The sequence below is a fragment of the Panicum virgatum genome, chromosome 9N (assembly GCF_016808335.1).
Source record: "Panicum virgatum strain AP13 chromosome 9N, P.virgatum_v5, whole genome shotgun sequence".
NCBI classification, from domain to species: Eukaryota; Viridiplantae; Streptophyta; class Magnoliopsida; order Poales; family Poaceae; genus Panicum; species Panicum virgatum.
In genome coordinates this window covers 12,533,156-12,553,182 of record NC_053153.1, presented here as the reverse complement: position 1 = coordinate 12,553,182, position 20,027 = coordinate 12,533,156, and the positions used below count along the sequence as shown (strand labels likewise).

At 51.2% G+C, this 20,027-nt stretch overlaps 1 protein-coding gene and 1 long non-coding RNA gene across 10 annotated transcripts in view; one reads left to right on the top strand and one right to left on the bottom strand.

The window, feature by feature from the left end:
- Nucleotides 1–19,288, top strand: part of LOC120690163 (inositol hexakisphosphate and diphosphoinositol-pentakisphosphate kinase VIP2-like) — a 38,428-nt gene extending 19,140 nt beyond the window's left edge. For 8 of the 9 annotated variants that reach the window (XM_039972708.1, XM_039972706.1, XM_039972707.1 and 5 more), the window contains 18 exons: nucleotides 7–106; nucleotides 182–252; nucleotides 391–472; nucleotides 11,309–11,467; nucleotides 12,036–12,078; nucleotides 12,798–12,880; nucleotides 13,967–14,029; nucleotides 14,113–14,187; nucleotides 14,666–14,791; nucleotides 15,151–15,383; nucleotides 15,496–15,540; nucleotides 15,885–15,951; nucleotides 16,706–16,777; nucleotides 17,632–17,876; nucleotides 17,960–18,017; nucleotides 18,107–18,274; nucleotides 18,577–18,651; nucleotides 18,754–19,225. In XM_039972708.1, the coding sequence (XP_039828642.1) occupies nucleotides 7–106; nucleotides 182–252; nucleotides 391–472; nucleotides 11,309–11,467; nucleotides 12,036–12,078; nucleotides 12,798–12,880; nucleotides 13,967–14,029; nucleotides 14,113–14,187; nucleotides 14,666–14,791; nucleotides 15,151–15,383; nucleotides 15,496–15,540; nucleotides 15,885–15,951; nucleotides 16,706–16,777; nucleotides 17,632–17,876; nucleotides 17,960–18,017; nucleotides 18,107–18,274; nucleotides 18,577–18,651; nucleotides 18,754–19,017 (2,029 nt within the window). In that variant the 3' untranslated portion in view covers nucleotides 19,018–19,225. Of the gene's footprint in view, nucleotides 1–6; nucleotides 107–181; nucleotides 253–390; nucleotides 473–11,308; nucleotides 11,468–12,035; nucleotides 12,079–12,797; nucleotides 12,881–13,966; nucleotides 14,030–14,112; nucleotides 14,188–14,665; nucleotides 14,792–15,150; nucleotides 15,384–15,495; nucleotides 15,541–15,884; nucleotides 15,952–16,705; nucleotides 16,778–17,631; nucleotides 17,877–17,959; nucleotides 18,018–18,106; nucleotides 18,275–18,576; nucleotides 18,652–18,753 lie in introns of all 9 variants that reach the window. The other variant, XM_039972704.1, reaches the window with a different exon arrangement.
- LOC120690165 lies at nucleotides 648–5,764 on the bottom strand. The gene is made up of 3 exons (XR_005681607.1): nucleotides 5,606–5,764; nucleotides 842–953; nucleotides 648–733 (listed from the first exon to the last, which is right to left on the bottom strand). It is a non-coding gene; the product is annotated as an uncharacterized LOC120690165 (long non-coding RNA).
- Nucleotides 19,289–20,027: the final 739 nt, after the last annotated feature.

Sequence of the window (20,027 nt, the reverse complement as noted above, 5' to 3'; positions counted from 1 at the left end):
GTTTAGTGGTGATCGGACACCAAAGCAGAAGGTGAAATTGAAAGTTACAGAGGAAAAGCTCCTGAATTTGATGTTGAAGTACAATGGCGGAAAGCCAAGAACTGAGGTACCCGCTTTTCTTTAGTTGTAATTATTATTCTATGGTTCCTAAACTGATCACATTTTTGGGCTCTTCTTGCAGACGAAACTGAAAAGTGCTATACAATTACAAGATTTGCTAGATGCTACAAGACAACTTGTACCACCAACCAGGTACAATGTGCTGGCATAAGTATTTTAATCCTATTTTTATATGCACTGTTCAAACTAGTTAGTTTGGTTGGTTCTACTTTTTTTTTACCGTTCTTTTGTGTGAAATATATAAAATGAATGAATGCCCTGTATTTTTAGGTCTGGTCGGGAGAGTGATAGTGATGCTGATGATATCGAGCATGTTGAGAAACTTCGTCAAGTGAAAGCAGTATTGGAGGAGGTAATTTCTAATTATTCTGATCTACCTATCCATAACATTTGCTATGGAAATGTTGAATATCTTATTACAAGTTGCTCTGAGGGATAGGTGGAACCATACCGCCTGTTGGTGTATATTGAGCCCATGTATAGAGGCACTGTTAGATAATCACCATGCTCTAGCTTGCTCTCTTTCTTTATAGTAGTAGTAGCTCTACCTCTTTGACCTGCCGTGGCTTGCCACTTGATTTTGGGCGGCAAAGACTAGTGAGCATAGTTGCAGCTGCTAGTAGCAGCATGGCAGCAGTAGCAAGTAGTAGCAGCAGCAGCAGTAGCAAGTAGTGTTAGAAGTTGCAAAGCACTGTAAGGCCATACCTTGTAAATGACTCACCTTGACTTGGTTGTGTATAAAGGAGAGAGTAGCTGCAGCTCAGTGGTTCAAGCAGCTCCACTGCCGTGTGTGCTCTTCCTGAGCTTCTTCCTCTCCCCTTCTTCTTCTCCACCTGCAAGAGTGAGTGAGTGTGGTAAGGGAGTGCCAACAAGTGGTATTCAGAGCTTGAGTGTTCGAGCTTGGTGGCCATGACTTCCCTGGATCGTGAGCGTGGGCGCGGGCGTTCCCCGGAGCGGCGTGGTCGGCAGACGACGTACGTCGTGAAGAAGACGGTGCGGGAAGCCGGCAACGCGCAGTATCCCATGCTCACCCGCACGAACTACGCCGAGTGGGTGGTGCTGATGAAGGTGATGCTCAAGGCAAGGCGCCTGTGGGCGGCGGTGACAACGGGCACCACCGACGAAGAAGACGACCAGTCGGCCATGGAGGCCATCCTCAAGTCGGTGCCAACAGAGTACGTCGTCCCGCTCGGCGCCAAGGACTCCGCAAAGGAGGCCTGGGAGAGTTTGGAGACGATGCGGCTGGGAGGCGACCGCGTGCGCAAGGCGAAGGCGCAGCAGCTCAGGCGGGAGTACGAGGCAATCGCGTTCCGCGATGGAGAGGCCATCGAGGACTTCGCGCTGCGGCTCACCTCACTTGTGAGCCAGCTAGCGCAGGTCGGCGTCGCCATCGGCGAGGAGGAGGCGGTGGCGAAGTATCTCCGCGTCGTGCCGCCGCGATTCGCGCAGATTGCGCTCTCGATTGAGACGCTGCTCGACATGAGCACGCTCACAATCGAGGAGGTGACCGGGCGGCTCAAGGCGGTTGAAGATCGCGCGGAGGCAACCGCCCGCACGACCGCCGGCGGCCAGCTACTGCTCACGGAGGAGCAGTGGGCGGCGCGCCTGCGCGAGAGGAAGCAGGGGGAGGGCTCCTCTGTTTCGCGCGGAGGTGGCGGAAGCGGTGCGCGTGGCAGGCGGCGCGGCAAACCGCGGCGGAAGGCTGAGGGGACCGACAAGGACGGCGGCAATCGCGCCGCCGACAAGGATCGGTGCCACAATTGCGGCAAAATCGGGCACTGGGCCCGAAATTGCAAGGAGCCAAGGCGCCAGGAGAGGGCGCATCTCGCCCAGGATGACGAGGAAGAGCCTGCGCTGCTCATGGCGCAGGTCTGCGCCATCAACACCGAGGCAGAGGACCGCGGCGGGCACGTCGAGCTCGACGAACCGCACGCGCGGGTCAACCTCGGGCGGGCGGAAGAGGAGGCGGAGGAGCAGTGGTACCTCGACACCGGCGCGAGCAACCACATGACCGGCAACCGCGCGGCCTTCTCCGAGCTCGACACCGAAGTCGTCGGCACCGTGAAGTTCGGGGACAACTCCGGCGTTGGCATTCAGGGGCGCGGCACGGTCGTGTTCCAGTGCAAGGACGGCGAGCACAAGGCGCTCACGAACGTGTACTTCATCCCCAAGCTCCGGAGCAACATCATCAGCATTGGCCAGCTCGACGAGCGAGGCTGCCAGGTGCTGATTGACGGAGGCGTGCTCCGGATCAGAGATCGCGAGCGGAAGCTACTCGCCAAGGTCGCGCGGAGCAAGAACCGCCTCTACACCCTGGCGCTGCGCATTGCGCGCCCGGTGTGCTTGGCGGCACGCTGCGACGACGACGCATGGCGCTGGCACGCGCGCTACGGCCACCTGAGCTTTGACGCTCTGGCCAGGATGGCGAGGCGAGGCATGGTGAGAGGGCTGCCGCTGATCGAGCACGCGGGTGAGCTCTGCGACAGCTGCCTCGCTGGGAAGCAGAGGAGGCTGCCTTTCCCCAAGAAGGCGAGCTACCGCGCCGGCGACATCCTCGAGCTCGTCCACGGCGACCTCTGCGGGCCAATCACGCCAGCAACGCACGGCGGGCGGCGCTACTTCCTGCTTCTGGTGGACGACTGCAGCCGCTACATGTGGCTGCACCTCCTGTCAAGCAAGGATGAGGCGCCGGCGGCGATCAAGGAGTTCCAGGCGCGGGTGGAGACAGAATCGGGGAAGAAGCTGCGCGTGCTGCGGACGGATCGCGGCGGCGAGTTCACTTCGATCGAGTTCGGGCTCTACTGCGCCGGACAAGGCGTGGAACGCCATCTCACGGCGCCGTACTCGCCGCAGCAGAACGGCGTCGTGGAAAGGAGGAACCAGACGGTCGTCGGCATGGCGAGGAGCATGCTCAAGGCCAAGAGGATGCCGGCGGCGTTCTGGGGCGAGGCGGTGAGCACGGCGGTGTTCATTCTGAACCGCGCGCCCACCAAGAGCTTGGACGGCATGACGCCGTTCGAGGCATGGCACGGGAGGAAGCCGGACGTGTCCTTCCTCAGGACATTCGGCTGCATCGGGCATGTGAAGAAGACGAAGCCAAACCTCCCCAAGTTGGAGGATCGGAGCAGCCCGATGGTGTTCCTGGGTTACGAGTGCGGTAGCAAGGCGTACCGGCTCTACGATCCGCAGGCACGGCGCGTGGTGGTGTCCCGCGACGTGGTTTTTGATGAGGCGGCGTGTTGGAGTTGGGAGGAGGAGCAAGGTGATGGGGAAGCAGTGCGCGGAGCCTGGAGGAACTTCATCATCGAGCACGTGGAGGTCCAGGACGGGGAGGACGCCGACGGGGAAGCAGCGGCGAGCCCAGGAGTTGGCTCCCCTGCTTCAGGTGCGGCGGCAACGAGCCCAGGCGGCGGCTCCCCTGCTCTAGCCTCCCCTGTTTCGGAAACAGGGGAAGCGGAACCGGCTCCGCATTTGCCTGCGGGGTCGCCGGCCACACCTGCGGCACCATCACCAGGCTCAGCATCGCCGATCCACTACGTCACGCCTCCTCCGAGCGCCTCCTCGAACGTCGATGCGGAGTACTCCGGCGAGCCGCTCCGGTTCCGCGCGGTGGATGATCTCGTCGGTGATTCCAGTCCACCAGGGCAGGCGGCCCGGGTGCTGGACGATCTCGAGCTGCACCTGGGCAGCGCAGAGGAGCCACCGAGCTTCGCCGCAGCAGAGCAGGAGGCTTGATGGCGGGTGGCGATGCTGGAGGAGATGGCGGCGGTGGAGGAGAACCACACGTGGGAACTTGTGAACCCGCCGATCGGATGCCGGCCGATCGGATTGAAGTGGGTGTTCAAGGTGAAGAAGAACGAGCGCGGCGAGGTGGTGCGGCACAAGGCGCGGCTTGTGGCCAAAGGATTCGTGCAGCGCGAGGGCATCGACTTCGAAGAAGTCTTTGCGCCGGTGGCGCGCATGGAGTCTGTGCGCCTACTACTGGCGCTGGCGGCGTCAAGGAGCTGGGAGGTCCATCATCTGGACGTGAAATCGGCGTTCCTCAACGGGGAACTCGCTGAGGAAGTGTACGTGCAGCAGCCGCCGGGATTTGTCGTCACCGGCGAGGAGCACAGGGTGCTCCGCCTGCGCAAGGCCTTGTACGGGCTGCGTCAGGCGCCGCGCGCATGGAACATCAAGCTCGATGCCAGCCTCACCACGCTCGGCTACACCAAGTGCGCCACCGAGCACGCCCTCTACACGCACCGGTCGAAGGGCGGACTGGTAATCGTCGGCGTGTACGTCGACGACCTCATCGTCACCGGCACAGAGCAGCGTGACATCGATGCGTTCAAGAAGAAGATGAAGGCGATGTTCCGCATGTCTGACCTCGGCCTGCTCACCTACTATCTCGGGATCGAGGTGGAGCAGGGGAGGGACGCCATCACGCTCCGCCAGAGCTCCTACGCCGAGAAGCTGCTGGAGCGGAGCGGGATGGGCGAGTGCAGGGCGTGCCAGACGCCCATGGAGGAGAAGATCAAGCTGTCAAAGGACAGCACTGCCCCCTTGGTGGACGCCACGAGCTACCGGAGCATCGTCGGCGGGCTACGCTACCTCACACACACGCGGCCGGACATTGGGTTCGCCGTGGGGTACGTGAGCCGGTTCATGGCGGAACCGCGGGAGGATCACCTCGCCGCGGTCAAGCATCTGCTCCGCTATGTGGCGGGGACGCGCGGCTACGGGCTCATCTACCCAAGGAGGAGCAGGGGAGAGCTGGAGCTGATCGGTTTCAGCGACAGCGACATGGCGGGCGACGTTGATGGACGGCGGAGCACGACTGGCGTGCTCTTCTTCCTTGGAGCGTGCCCGATCTCCTGGCAATCGACGAAGCAGAAGGTCGTCGCGCTAAGCACTTGCGAGGCAGAGTACATTGCGGCGGCGACGGCATGTTGCCAGGGAGTTTGGCTGGGGAGGCTGCTGGCAGAGCTCACCGGAGAAGACGCTCGGGCACCCGTCCTGATGGTGGACAACCAGTCCGCCATTGCCCTTGCCAAGAACCCCGTCCACCACGACCGGAGCAAGCACATCGACACCAAGTTCCACTACATCCGTGACTGCGTCGATGGTGGACAGATCAAGCTCGAGCATGTCGAGACTGCTCGACAGCTCGGTGACATCCTCACCAAGCCACTTGGGCGCGTTCGACTCACAGAGTTGAGGACCAAGATTGGAGTTGAGGAAATCAAGCAAGAGCAATGCGATTAGGGGAAGATTTGTTAGATAATCACCATGCTCTAGCTTGCTCTCTTTCTTTATAGTAGTAGTAGCTCTACCTCTTTGACCTGCCGTGGCTTGCCACTTGATTTTGGGCGGCAAAGACTAGTGAGCATAGTTGCAGCTGCTAGTAGCAGCATGGCAGCAGTAGCAAGTAGTAGCAGCAGCAGTAGCAAGTAGTGTTAGAAGTTGCAAAGCACTGTAAGGCCATACCTTGTAAATGACTCACCTTGACTTGGTTGTGTATAAAGGAGAGAGTAGCTGCAGCTCAGTGGTTCAAGCAGCTCCACTGCCGTGTGTGCTCTTCCTGAGCTTCTTCTTCCTCTCCCCTTCTTCTTCTCCACCTGCAAGAGTGAGTGAGTGTGGTAAGGGAGTGCCAACAGGCACATTTAGAGGCCCATGTGTAGGAACTATATATCCCACCCTTCTAGGGTTTGGAGGAATACAAGTCATTATTCTCTCCTATTCTCCCTCTCCTTACATGGTATCAGACTAGCTCCATGGCCACCGCCGCCGCCGCCGACTCCATGGCCGGCCGCCGGCGCCGCCGGCCCTCTCCTTCCCTCCCCTCCCCTCCTTCCCCCCTGCTTCACCCCCTGGCGTTGCGCCGGCCTTGCGCGGCCCGGCCGCTGCCCTGACCATTCTTGAGCCAGTGGCCGCCGCCGCCGCGGGTCCCTGCAGGGCGCCGCCGCCGTGGCCCCCCTGCACTCCTCTGCTCTGGCCGCGAGCGGATCCCCTGCTGCTGCCGCCCTGGGCGCTGCGGGATCCACCGCAGGGGGCGCGCCGCCGCCGCTAGGGCCGCTTCCCCCTCGCCAGGCCCGACCCGCCGCCGCCGCGGGTCCCTGCAGGGCGCCGCCGCCGTGGCCCCCCTGCACTCCTCTGCTCTGGCCGCGAGCGGATCCCCTGCTGCTGCCGTCTTGGGCGCCGCGGGATCCCCCGCCAGGGGCGCGCCGCTGCCGCCAGCGCCGCCTCCCCCTGGGTCGGCCGCCCCCTAGGCCGCCGCCGCCCCTGCTACCGCCGCGGGCGCCGCGCGCACCGAGAACGCCGCGGGCGCCGCGCGCACCGAGAACGCCGCCGCCCCTGCTACCGCCGCCGCCCTGGGCGCGGGCGCCGCGGCCGTGGGCTCACCCAGCGCAGCCGCCGCCGCCGCCGCCGCCTACGGCGCGGGCGCTGCGGGCGCGGGCGTGCCAGCCGCTGCCGCCCGCCTCGCGGCCGCCCTGGCCGCCGCCGCTACCGCCTCCATCGCCGCCGCGCAGGCCCCCGTCGCGCCTGCCGCACATGCCGCGTAGGCGCAGGCCGTCGCGCCCGCCGCGCATGCCGCGCAGGCTGCCATCGCGCCCGCCGCGCCCGCCGTAGCACCCAGGGACCCTGCGCGGGCCGCTGCCTCCCTCGCCGCTGCGTGACCTGCGTTTGGGATGCCCCCCGCGAACGCGCCGTTCGCCGCCGCCGCCTTCAGCGGGCAGCCGATCGCTGCCGGCGCTGCTACGGTTGAAGCTGCTCTCGCCGCGGCCTTCCTCGCCGCCAAGACCTACCAGACTCCGCCCTCTGGATCTGGATCCCGGATCGACCCCCTCCTTGGTGCTCCTCTCACCGGCCAGACCGGGAGTGGGGGAGGCCGCGGGCGTCGTCGTCGGGGCGGATGTGGTAGTGGTGCTGGCGGCGCTACCTCTGGTGGTACTGGCGGAGGCCGTCGGGGCACTCTGACCTCGACTCCAGCTCCCACTCTTGCTCCTGGCCCTGGAGGTACGCCCTGGCCATCCTTCAGCACCCTATGGCCAGGGCGCATCCCGATGTGGCCGTTTCAAGGTAAAGGAGGGCCCTCGTCCTCAGCCCCAGCTGGCGGCCATGCTCGCCGCTGCTGCTCCCCTGTTCGCGCAGTCCTTCAGCGCCATGGGGCGGACGCCGCCGGTCAGCACCGAGTGGATCGCCGACTCGGGTGCCTCCTTCCACCCCACCCCACATGCCGGTATCCTCTCCTCTATCTGACCCCCACACCCCTCTTGTCCTTCATCCATCATGGTTGGTGACGGGTCTTGCCTTCCTGTCACCGCCGTGGGTTCTGCTCCTGGCTCCTTTCGTTTTTCCCAATGTCCTTGTTGCTCCTCAGATAGTTCATAACCTTCTTTCCATTCGTCAGTTTACAGCTGACAATTTTTATTCCATCGAGTTTGATTCTTCTGACCTCACTGTAAAGGATTCAGCCTCCCGGCGTCCGCTACTCCGGTGTGACAGCACGGGGCCCTTTACACCCTTCGCCTTCCTTCTTCCGCTGCACCACTCTCGCCTTCTTCTTCGCCCTGGCCGTCTTGGTCTGCCGCGACGCTGTCTTCCACCACCTGTCACTGCCGTCTTGGTCACCCTGGACGCGACGTTCTGGCTCAGCTCAGTCGTAGTACCGATGTTCCTGGTACTAGGGCTCCTGCTGAGCCCCTCTGCCATGCCTGCCAGCTCGGTCGTCATGTTCGGCTCTCTTTTTCTTCTTCTTCTTCGCATGCGACGCATGCATTTGATCTTATTCACTATGACCTGTGGACCTCTCCTGTACTTAGCTTTTCTGGTTATAAGTACTATCTGGTGGTGGTCGATGATTTCTCGCACTACTCTTGGTCGTTTCCTTTGCGTGCCAAGTCTGAGACCTTCCCCACCCTCCTCCACTTTGCCTGGGTGTCCACTCAGTTCGGCCTCACCGTTAAGGTCGTCCAGTGTGACAACGGGCGGGAGTTCGACAACTCCACCTCCCGTTCTTTCTTCCTCTCTCGGGGTGTTCAGCTACGTATGTCTTGTCCGTATACCTCTCCTCAAAACGGCAAGACTGAGCAGATGATTCGCACGACGAACGACGTCGTGCGCACCCTTCTGATCCAGGCCTCTCTGCCCCCGCGCTTCTGGGCTGAGAGCCTCCACACCGCCTCCTACTTGCTCAACCGTCTTCCGTCCACTGCTTCTCCTCCTCCCACTCCACACCACGTTCTTTTCGGTACCCCTCCTCGCTACGACCACCTTCGGGTCTTCGGGTGTGCGTGTTACCCTAACAACTCCGCCACTGCTCCTCACAAGCTGGCGCCCCGCTCGACTCGTTGTGTGTTCCTTGGTTACTCCTCTGACCACAAGGGGTACCGATGCTTTGACCTCACCTCTCGCTGCGTCCAGATCTCCCGACACGTCGTCTTTGACGAGTCGGATTTCCCCTACTCCACCTCCTCCGCACCTTCTCCTGACCCCGAGCTGGAGTCTCTGTTTCCGACTGACCTGGTGGTTCAGCCACCTTTTCCTGTCCGTCCTTTCCGACTGACACCGGCACCGCTTCCGGTGATCCCTGCTGCGCCCCGCGCGGCCCCGATGCCCGCGGTCGCACCACGCGCGGACCCGGTGTCTCCTGCTGCGCTACGCGCGGCCCCGGTGCCTCTCCCCGCACCTGCGTGGTACGCTCAGCCGGTGCAGGTGTACCGGCGTCGCTCGGCGCCGACATCGGTGCCGCCGCGGTACGCTCAGCCGGTGCAGGTGTACCGACGTCGTTCGGCGCCGACACCGGCGCCGCCTCCGGGCCCGAAGGCTCCCGCGGCGCCTCCACCGGAGCCGCCGCCGCCTTCTACACCGGAGCCGTCGCCGCCTTCTACACCGGAGCCGCTGCCGCCGCCTCCACCGGCTCCCTCTCGAGCTTAGCCGTCGGTGTACCACCTGCCAGTCATCCATCGGGATCCTCGGCATATCCATCCCATGGTGACTCGGCGGATGGCGTCTCAGGCCGTTACTCTCTCCGCCATAAAGGGCGAGCCGTGGGTCTCTCCTGTACCCTCCTCTGTCCGCGACGCCTTGGCGGATCCTCACTGGCGTCGCGCGAGGGAAGTGGAGTACGCGGCTCTTCTTGCCAACCAGACGTGGGATCTCGTACCACGTCCATCTGTTTGCAATGTGGTGACTGGCAAGTGGATCTGGACGCATAAGCATTGGGCTGATGGCACACTGGAGCGATACATGGCTCGCTGGGTTCTCCGGGGGTTCACACAGCGGCCTGGTGTGGACTATGACGAGACCTTCAGTCCAGTCGTGAAGCCCGCTACGGTGCGCACGGTCCTATCACTTGCGCTCTCGCGCTCTTGGCCTGTGCACTAGCTGGACATGAAGAATGCCTTTCTTCATGGCACACTGTCAGAGACTGTCTACTGCTCTCAGCCAGCGGGATTTGTGGACTCGAGTCGTCCGGATATGGTCTGCCGGCTCAACAAGTCTCTCTATGGTCTGAAGCAGGCTCCTCGGGCTCGGTACTCTTGGTTCGCCACGTTCTTGCTGACATTGGGGTTCACCGAGGCCAAGTCTGACACGTCTCTCTTCATCTACCGCCGTGGGGATGAGACTGCCTATCTGCTGCTATATGTCGATGACATTGTGCTCACAGCCTCCAGTCAGTGATTGCTTCAGAGTGTCATCTCTCTGCAGCAGGAGTTTGCTATGAAGGATCTGGGTCAGCTCTACCACTTCTTGGGCGTCACTGTTGAGCCTCGCCTGTCTGGTCTTCTCCTTCACCAGCGGCAGTACACACTTGATATTTTGGAGTGGGCTGGGATGACTGATTGCAAGCCCTGCTCCACTCCTGTCGACATTCAGGCGAAGCTGTCTGCTGATCTGGGTGCTCCGGTGGCTGATCCTACTGCCTACCGGAGTCTGGCCGGCGCTTTGCAGTACCTCACCTTCACCAGGCCGGATCTCACCTACGCGGTTCAGCAGGTCTGTCTCCATATGCATGATCCCCGGGAGTCACACCTTGCTGCGCTGAAGCGTCTCCGCTACATCCGTGGCACTGTGGACCTCGGCCTAGTTCTTCACCGCTCGTCCTTTGCTGAGCTGGTTGTCTACACCGACGCTGACTGGGCTGGCTGGCCGGACACTCGTCGATCCACTTCCGGCTACGCCGTCTTCCTCGGCGGCAACCTGGTCTCCTGGTCGTCCAAGCGGCAGCCGATTGTCTCCCGCTCCAGTGCCGAGGCGGAGTACCGTGCTGTCGCTAACGGCGTGGCGGAGGCGTCCTGGCTACGACAGCTCTTAACGGAGCTCCACAGCCCGCTCGCCAAGAGCACGCTCATCTACTGCGACAACGTCAGCGCCGTGTATCTCTCCACCAACCCCGTCCAGCATCAGCGGACGAAACACGTGGAGATTGACTTGCACTTCGTGCGCGACAGGGTCGCAATCGGCGATGTTCGGGTACTCCATGTCCCGACCACCTCCCAGTTTGCTGACATCTTCACCAAGGGACTACCCTCCTCGACCTTCTCGGAGTTTCGCTCCAGCCTCAACGTAGCAGGTGGCTAGTTGTGGTTGTTGGGGGGGTATTTGCCCTTTGTACTTTCTTCTTGTCCAGTCTTGAACACTGCTGCGTCGGTAGTTCAGACTGCGGGGAGGGGGGTGTTAGCTTTCTTGTTGTCCAGTGTTGAACACCACTGCGCCGGTAGTTCAGACTGCGCGGGGGGGGGGGGGGGGGGGGTGTTGGTGTATATTGAGTCCATGTATAGAGGCCCATGTGTAGGAACTATATATCCCACCATTCTAGGGTTTGGAGGAATACAAGCCATTATTCTCTCCTATTCTCCCTCTCTTACACCGCCTATATCAATTTGGCATCAAATGATCATCCACAAAAAATCTCAAAAACTTGATATTTAATCACTTTTGCCCTTTCTTTCCGCCTCATCGGACAACCTATGGATACACACTGTTAGAACTATTATATCAACATAGAAATTAAGCAGAGTTCTCTTGGAGCTCAACAAACTTGCCAATTTTCCTGCTGTAAATAGAAGAGTCAACCACTTTAGTGCAAAACACAACTGCTTAAACTTGTATCCTTCAGAGTCAGCCATTTATTTGGAAAACACAACTGCCATGAAAATCTTCTGTCTCACATTGATAACTTATGCTACTATTCCGATACTAGGGTGGGCATTTCTCTGGCATTTATAGGAAGGTTCAGCTAAAGCCACTGAAATGGATAAAAGTTCCCAAGCGAAATGGTGATGGTGAAGAGGAACGACCAATTGAAGCCCTGATGATTCTGAAATACGGTGGAGTACTCACTCATGCTGGGAGAAAGCAGGTTTTAAACTGTGCATATTTCAATTTATCGAATAGTTGTTGTTAATATATCTTCTAATTGTTCATAATGATAAATATTTGTTGATGCTGTCCATTTCTATGATCTAATTTAAAATATGCAGATTTTAGTGCTCAATATGGAATTAGGCAATTATAAGTTATAGATAGGCAGGTGTAGAGCACGTTTCTGTGCTATATGTTGTAGATGCAATATAGGCAGGCAAACAAGTATACTTTACCATCGTGACCCAGCAGAAATGCAGCCTATTTTGTTCGCCTTCGCAAAATTTCTACTTATTGTATTTGTTGTTTAAACCTGCTCAGTGCATCAAATGGAGGAGGGACATTAAATTTAAAATATTTTAACATTGCATATATAACCAGGAATTATTGAGTTAGACTTTCTCTGCATCAGTTACCATTTTTATGTTATTCTCTGTTTTTTTTTTAAAAAAATACTATGTTCAGCGAGCTTCTTGCCAAATTTGGATAGGTCAAAACAAAATTGTACATTTACATTGGTAACCAGCATTCTCTAATTATTATTTCTTTGTGTACTTTTCATTCAGGCAGAGGAGTTGGGAAGGTTTTTCAGAAACAACATATATCCAGGTTGTTCATATTCTCGCTGCCTCTATCATATTGTGAAAGAAGTACAATGGCAGATTCTGTTTGAATGGGAGTTTTTGTTTCACTACAATCTTGTGCTTGTCTCGATATTGGATGGCTCTCACGATAAAATTGTCAAAGAAACTTTACCAACTTCCTAAACTTGAAAATTTTCTTGGCATTTTCTTAATCTTGAAACACTGTGTCACTTTAGTGACTGTACTTATTTTAGTTGTGAAAAGTTTTCAATGTGGCAAGAGAGGATATAGTCATATAGTTATGTCGCATGTACAAGTGGTTGATGTCTCACGTTCTTAGTCAATAGTAATTGGAGAGTGCATATGGCTCATGATGGTATATAGCTGACCAAAGGAATCTTAAAACTCCATTTCCACTTTATATCTTCACAGCCTTTTGAAGTCCTGGTGATTTTGAAGTTTCATGATCATAGTGTTAGACTGCTCTATTAGGATCTTTCATTACTTACAGTTCTTTTCATCTTATGAGATGTCTGTGGTAGTTTCGTTTCAATTCAAGGATGATGTTTGCTATTCATGTGAGTTTCAGTTCTATTCAAATCATCTTTGACAATTCATTAAAATGTACTCTCCATCTGAAATATGTTTTGTTTCTTGCACATTTGATCAAATGGGGTTTGCATTTGAAGTATCTCCCTGTACTTGAAGAATGTTTTTCCCTGACTCTCACTATTTTAAATACAGGGGAAGGAACTGGTTTGCTTCGTCTCCATAGCACGTACAGACATGATTTAAAAATATATAGTTCAGATGAAGGCCGTGTACAGGTATACAAGTCATGTTTCTTTTCCTGATTTATTTGCCCTGTAGAAATAATCCCACTTCAATCCTCTGAAATTGGCCGTTAGATTTTCCTCGGAGCCTCAGTGGAATGGCTGTAAAGGCTTCATTACACTTCTAGCTAGTTGAATTATTGACTTTTTCCCACATAAGTGGGCAAAGTACTACTGTCGTACATAGAATCCAAACTTATTCTTGCTGCGGTACTTTCAGAAAATTGCACTTGATGGTTTGGCAGATTTGGAACAATATGTATAGTGGGGTTTTGGAAGGGGGGGTGTGTGTGTGGTGGTGGTTAGGTTGGGGGGGGGGGGCATCCAATCCTTAAAGTTGTTCCAGATGGGACCGAGCGTAATAAATAACAAAATCAATGATGTCACTCCTTACAACATTTTGATTAGGCGTGTGACAGATAATGTTACATAATCAATAAAGATTGAAGTGACCATGATATCCCTTTGTACTGTTGAAATGTATTAGAAAATTTTGTAAATATTTACTCAATATGGAAGGAAGATGGAAGACAAATGAGAGCAAAAGAGAGGAAACATGATTAAATTGAATGTCCTATTTTTGAATCAACATTGGAGAAATATACCCCTTTGTTGGTCTAGTGATAAAGCCCCCCCTCTCCCCCACTAACACCTGGGTTTTAGGGTCGGAGTGGCTAGAGGGGGTGGTCTAAGTTGGTACCAGAGCCAGGTCCCGGGTTCGAAACCCACCGGCCACGCATTTCTTCCGCTGCGCGATTTCCCCTGCGGGGTTCGCTGAGACCAGCAGCCAGCAGCCACAGGCGCGGCGCGGCGCGGCTCGCTCGCCGTAGGGGGGATGTTGGTCCAGTGATAAAGCCCCCCCTCTCCCCCACTCTAACACCTGGGTTTTAGGGTCGGAGTGGCTAGAGGGGGTGGTCTAAGTTCCTCCCACTTTTTCCTTCATAATTATTCCTTGTAATAGATGCAGAGTCTACGGTTCTGCCACTCGTGTTAAAGTAGGTGACTGCATGTGGCCAATTATAATTTCCTTATAACAACAGTTGTTCCTAATCCACATGTTCACGATGGTGTACTTTTCAGATGTCTGCAGCAGCCTTTGCAAAAGGCCTTCTTGATTTGGAAGGGCAGCTAACTCCTATACTGGTTGGTGCTAATGATCTAGAAGATCACATTTGTTGCTTGATCCTGCCTCTCTTGAAACTTATCATTTATACTAATGTGTTCAGGTATCTTTAGTAAGTAAAGACTCGTCTATGCTAGATGGATTGGAAGATGCCAGCACAGAGATGGATGAAGCAAAGGTTTGCTTTCATATTTTGATAAAATATTTTCTTTCTATGAAGTTTCGAGGACTTCTTTTGAGCAAGAAGTTTCTAGGATTCTAATAGCCATACGAAGTTCTGAATAAATAAGATGTTAGATGTTCCTTTATATTTCAAAATTTCCTTGTAGCATGTGGGAGATGATAATTTTGGACTCTAGGGTGTGGCTTGTATAAACTACTATGATCTCAAGCTCAGCAGCTACTATTGAGTTGTTATGAGAAAACTACATTCTAAAATTATTATAACAAAAACCACCATATTCTATTGCAAAAACTCCTTAGGCGTTAGTTGTGTGGTGGGGATAGAACCTATATGGTTAGCCCCTTGGTGGCACTTATATGGTCTGGGGAGCAATTATGCGCTGGGTGGGAGGGTACTCCAGGTGGAAACAGGGAGTATCATATAGATTTATTCCATCAGTTCTTAACAGAAGCTTAATGAACTGATCTTTCAGGCTAGGTTGCATGAGATTATCATTTCGAATACTAAAGCAAAGGACACTGAAGGGTCAGCAGAGTTTCCTTGGATGGTTGATGGTGCAGGATTGCCTGCAAATGCTTCCCAACTCCTGCCAAAGATGGTAAAGTGCTTTGAGTGGATATACAGCTAGATTAATAGCTCAACATATTAAGCATTTCTCACAAAAGTTGTAACTCAGTACTTGTGTCAATGATCTAGTTGAAATTATTGATTTGCTTGAATTCTGGTGAAATTCGTATTCTTTTTTCTCATTTTTATGGCCACACTTGGTGTAAGTTTTGCCAACAGTTTTCCCAGAAGAATATTTTTCTTTAGTATCAAGCATTCTTGCTAAATTCAAACACAACAAGTTATGGAGCAATTTCAGTTTTCGATACACTGTTTTATTTCTAAGCTGCATAGTGTTCTACTGTCATGAATAATGACTGGTTCTTTCTTCCACCATTACATATTAATCAGGCCAAGTTGACAAAAGAAGTAACTGCACAAGTAAAACTACTTGCTGAAGGTGAAGATGAAAAGCTTGCACTGACAAGCTCATTTTCTAGATATGACCAAGCAAAAGCTCTTGGGAAGACAACTATTGATGTGGCTCGAATTGCTGCTGGGTTGCCTTGTGGCTGCGAAAGCTTCCTCTTGATGTTTGCCAGATGGAGAAAACTTGAGAGAGATTTATACAACGAAAGAAAGGAGTAAAGTGTTTCACCTTTTATAATTGTTTTGGATGTTGATAAATCAATGTAACTATTTTGTTCTATTTTCTTTTTGTTCCTAACACTCATGGTTATTTGTATCACAATGCAGCCGTTTTGACATTACCCAGATCCCAGATGTATATGACTCCTGCAAGTAAGTCATCTTCTAACAGTTTCTTTATTAAGAAATGAGCAAAGAAATACTCCAGAAAAGAGGGGAAAATTGTAGTCTTTTTCCACTTATTGTGTGCATTTTACTTGGATCAAGTTAATATATTCTAAAGGGGTTTCTAAATATGTGATATGCCATGAAATTATGGAAACTTTAATTTAAAAATGCGGAAAGAATGTGTATTTTACCAATCTGATTAACGTAAATATGGTGTGTTGCCATTCATCTTTTAATGTAAAATATGTTTAGTTTGAATTCGCAGGATCACTTACATCATGGTCATAATATACATAGCCTTACATCTAAACTAATGCACTGAATGGCAGATATGACCTTTTGCACAATGCTCATCTTGATCTTGAGGGTTTGGAAGAGCTCTTCAAAGTTGCCCAAGTAAGCTCCTCTTTTATATGCTGTCTTGTTATTATGCTTGAAAATTGATAACAGACTTATGTAATTGTGTGTAATGCATGCTGTAGTCTCTCCGTTGAGCCATCACAAAGTTATGTTGATTACTCATGCTCTTTAGAAGAGGCTTCCGTTACTGCACATGTGACAATATGGAAGTACAATATGCTGTCTTAATATGGACGACCGAGCAGATATAATGCTGAAGTTTTGGCAACATCATTTTTTAATTTGATACAAACTCTTTCTGACACCCCAAGTTTGCAAGGAAGACCAAAGACCTCATAATGTAACAATTACAGGAGTGCTGTTGCATGAAAAAACAAATTCAAGGTAGTGTGTTATATAGTTCTGACTAAAGTGAACATAAAAAAAACGAGACGGAAGAGGCAGACTGCCTCCCCGCATTACACTTAGAAGAAGGCATGACTCTAAAGTGAACATGGGAGGGAGACTTATGCTTGGCCATTCTTTCTGTTTATCCTGCAAGAGATTTACTGCCAATTCCCTTGTAGAATAACATGTAGGTTACCTCCTGAATAGCCTGGGAATCTGTTGTTTATCTGTCAATCACTTGGTTATGAAAGACGTGATGGTTTGAAAACTTCTATTTCTTTATATCCATATATATCTTCGCTGTAGTCTTTCTGCTAGTTTGTGGATGCAAATGTGTTCTCATGAAGGTTTCTTTCCAACATGCCTTTGTGCCATTGCTTATCTAACAGTGCTATTCTTGTAGACACTTGCTGATGGTGTCATTCCTAATGAGTATGGGATCAACCCAAAGCAAAAACTGAAAATTGGCTCAAAGGTTTGTTCTGTATCAAAATTTGTCTGATTAGTTGTCATAAGCAATCGTATGATTACCATACCATCAAGCGATTATCTGTGTGCAATCAATTGGATTTCCATTGACGCTTGTGCATTGTAGATATGGAATTATGGATACATTTGTAATATTTGAATCTGTTTCTAGCAAACTATAGTTTGCTTCATGGTTCCTTTTTCACTTTTAGTAAAAGTGGTTCGTTAACATTCAATGAAATTGCCACTAAGGTACATCCTCAATGAAAATACTGAGCTGAAAAAAAAATTATGTTTAGTTCAGGAAAAACTCAAGCATCTAACTTTCATTTCTGTGTTTAGATTTTTCAATATTCTTTTGACATCTACCTGAAGATATCCTCTGCCAGAACTAGAAAGGGATAAACTTACCATATATTTGTTACAGGCCGCTATTCAGGAAAATTGCAAAAATAAACAAGTTATACCATTTTTTGTCAAATTCCCACGATTGACTCTTTAGTACTTACTCCATGTGAAATTGTCTTCATTTCTCACACTTTTCATTGAAAAAATTGGGGTTTAGTTTTTGCCCTTATGGCCTTGTAATGATTTCATCGATATTATGTTTGCACACAGTTCCACCCCATGAAGGTGGAAACCTTTTTAACAATGGGCAATGCTTGAGTGACTTTACTAGTCAGAGCAATGGTACAAGCAATAATTTATAGTTGTCATTATCATCTACCCTTATATTTACTAGTAATATCATATGAGCTATTGAATCAGCCTTGTGGTGGCTTTTTTTTTAATATAACTGTTTCTTGTAATTTGTCTCACTTTATGTTGCTTATATTCTTTTTTTCTAAATGTTTTCTCTAGATAGCCCGTCGTTTATTGGGGAAAATCCTAATTGATCTACGCAACACTCGTGAAGAAGCTATCAGTGTTGCTGAACCAAAATTTATTGAAGACGAAGCTATATTCCTACCAACTAAAGAAGCAGAACACCAGCAAAAGATTCATGCTAGAAATGAGGATGGAAGAAGATCTAGTTCTACAAGTGAGAAGTCATTGGACCAGGAAGATGAAGATGATAGAGAAACTAAATATCGTCTAGATCCTAAGTGTGTTTCTTGCTCTAATTTTTATAAAATTCATTTTTCTTGGATAATGTACATGTAAAGTTTATGTAGCTACTTCATTGCAGGTATGCCAATGTGGGGACACCTGAGCGTCATGTCCGCACAAGGCTTTACTTCACATCGGTACGATAGTGCATTTTGCTGCAGTATGCTTTACTGTTTTCATCCTTTTGGAATTATCAGTTACATTGTCTCTGCATTTTCTCCACCAGGAATCTCATATACACTCCTTAATGAATGTCCTTCGCTACTGCAATTTGGACGAATGCCTACAAGGAGAGGATAGCCTTGTCTGCCAAAGTGCTTTGGACCGTCTACATAGAACTAAGGAGCTTGACTACATGAGTAATATCGTGCTTAGAATGTTTGAGAACACAGAGGTATGGCTCTTTTCATCATCTTCAGTCTTTGATCAATCTTTCACTTTTTAGGTGCAGGTGATCCTGCATATTCACATTTCTTGCCTTCACGAGTTGTTATTTTCGAAAGGTTTTGAGTCTGGCAGTTTTCTATAATAGGGTATAACTATTTATGTGCTATCTCCATGAAAATAATCGGAAGGCTGTTTAGTTCTCATGCCTCATTTGTGATCTTGCTAATGCCATATGACCTGGTGTCAGGTTGCAGTTGTCCTTTTCCAATAGAAAAGTTCCAATCTGCATACTAAATTTTTTGTTTGCAGGTTCCATTAGAAGATGAGAGAAGGTTCCGGATTGAAATGACGTTCAGCCGTGGTGCCGATCTCAGTCCCCTAGAGGTGATAGACCATATTGCGCACAATGCTGGACATAAATTCAGCCGTGTTTTTGTATACTAGTAGAACCATTTGAATTTACTAACGGGATGTATGTTGGTCCAGGACAAAACCAGCGAAAGTTCTTCATTGCTCCAGGAGCACACACTGCCTATAATGGGACCTGAAAGACTACAGGAAGTTGGGTCCTGCCTGACGATGGACAAGTTTGAGAAAATGGTGCGACCATTCGCTATGCCTCCGGAGGATTTCCCCCCTGCTGCTCCTCCACAGGCCTTAGGCTACTTCTCAAAAGGCGCTGGAGTGCTTGAAAGGTTGGCTAGCCTCTGGCCTTTCCACAAGGGTGCGAGTGCGGCTAACGGAAAATAGCTGAAATCAGTTCGTGAATATTTTTAGTTTGTAGCACTGCTAAACACCACCAGCCCAATTTTGATAATCTGAATCAAGTGGATTTTTTTTACTGGTGGTCTTTAAGTAACTGTTGATGATGTTGGAAGCATCAGTAGCAGCTGGGTGCCTGAGTATATCTACAAATCCCAGCATTTTTATTGAACTGTGTGTTGCTTGGCCTGTTTCACATGTGTTTTGTTTTCTGAGGAAATGTTGAAGTTGGATTGGTTCATTAGATTAATTTGTTCCAGGCTCCTGCTTCACATACCCAATAGTTGCATTATTCACTAATGCGGGTTAGTTTCATGCTGTTGATCTCAGCAGTATGATGTACAGTTCCCCTACCTCCCCAATCAAGTTTGGGGCAGGGTTTCAATATACTCTTGCCCGGTTTCAAACTATAGGTTGTTTTGGACACAGAGCATTTGCTATGCATATAGTCATATAGATATATGATATGTTCAGATACATAAGAAAAAACTGTGTATCTAGGAAAGTCAGAATGACCTGCAATTTGGAATGAAGGGAGGAGAGTTTGATTTTGGCAAACATTTCAAATGTATAAAACATTACTATGGATAGAATCTGTTATATGCTTAACCTTTTGAACACAGAAGAATTAAGCAATGGTATGGGATGAACCTGTAGAAATCAATGGTATTGGCTTCACGATCCTGGAGGGAGCTGAGATGGCTCTGTTTCATGACCGCGAGACATAACAAGGCTGCTGTCATAAGATCATGCTAACGTATTGGCCTGTTGGGTGCATATGAATCTAAGATGAGCATCTAGTGAACGATGCCATGTACAACTGGAAAGTGGAAACTAAAAAGTCGATTGCAACTGCACTGTGAACATGACATATGCCACGAGCGGTTTTCGCGATATTTCTGCATCATCGGTGCGTGTGATGATGGACGATATTGACGTGCATACACATCCCTATCATTTAAATTTGATTTCTCTTCGTCTCGAGTTCAAGTGTTTTC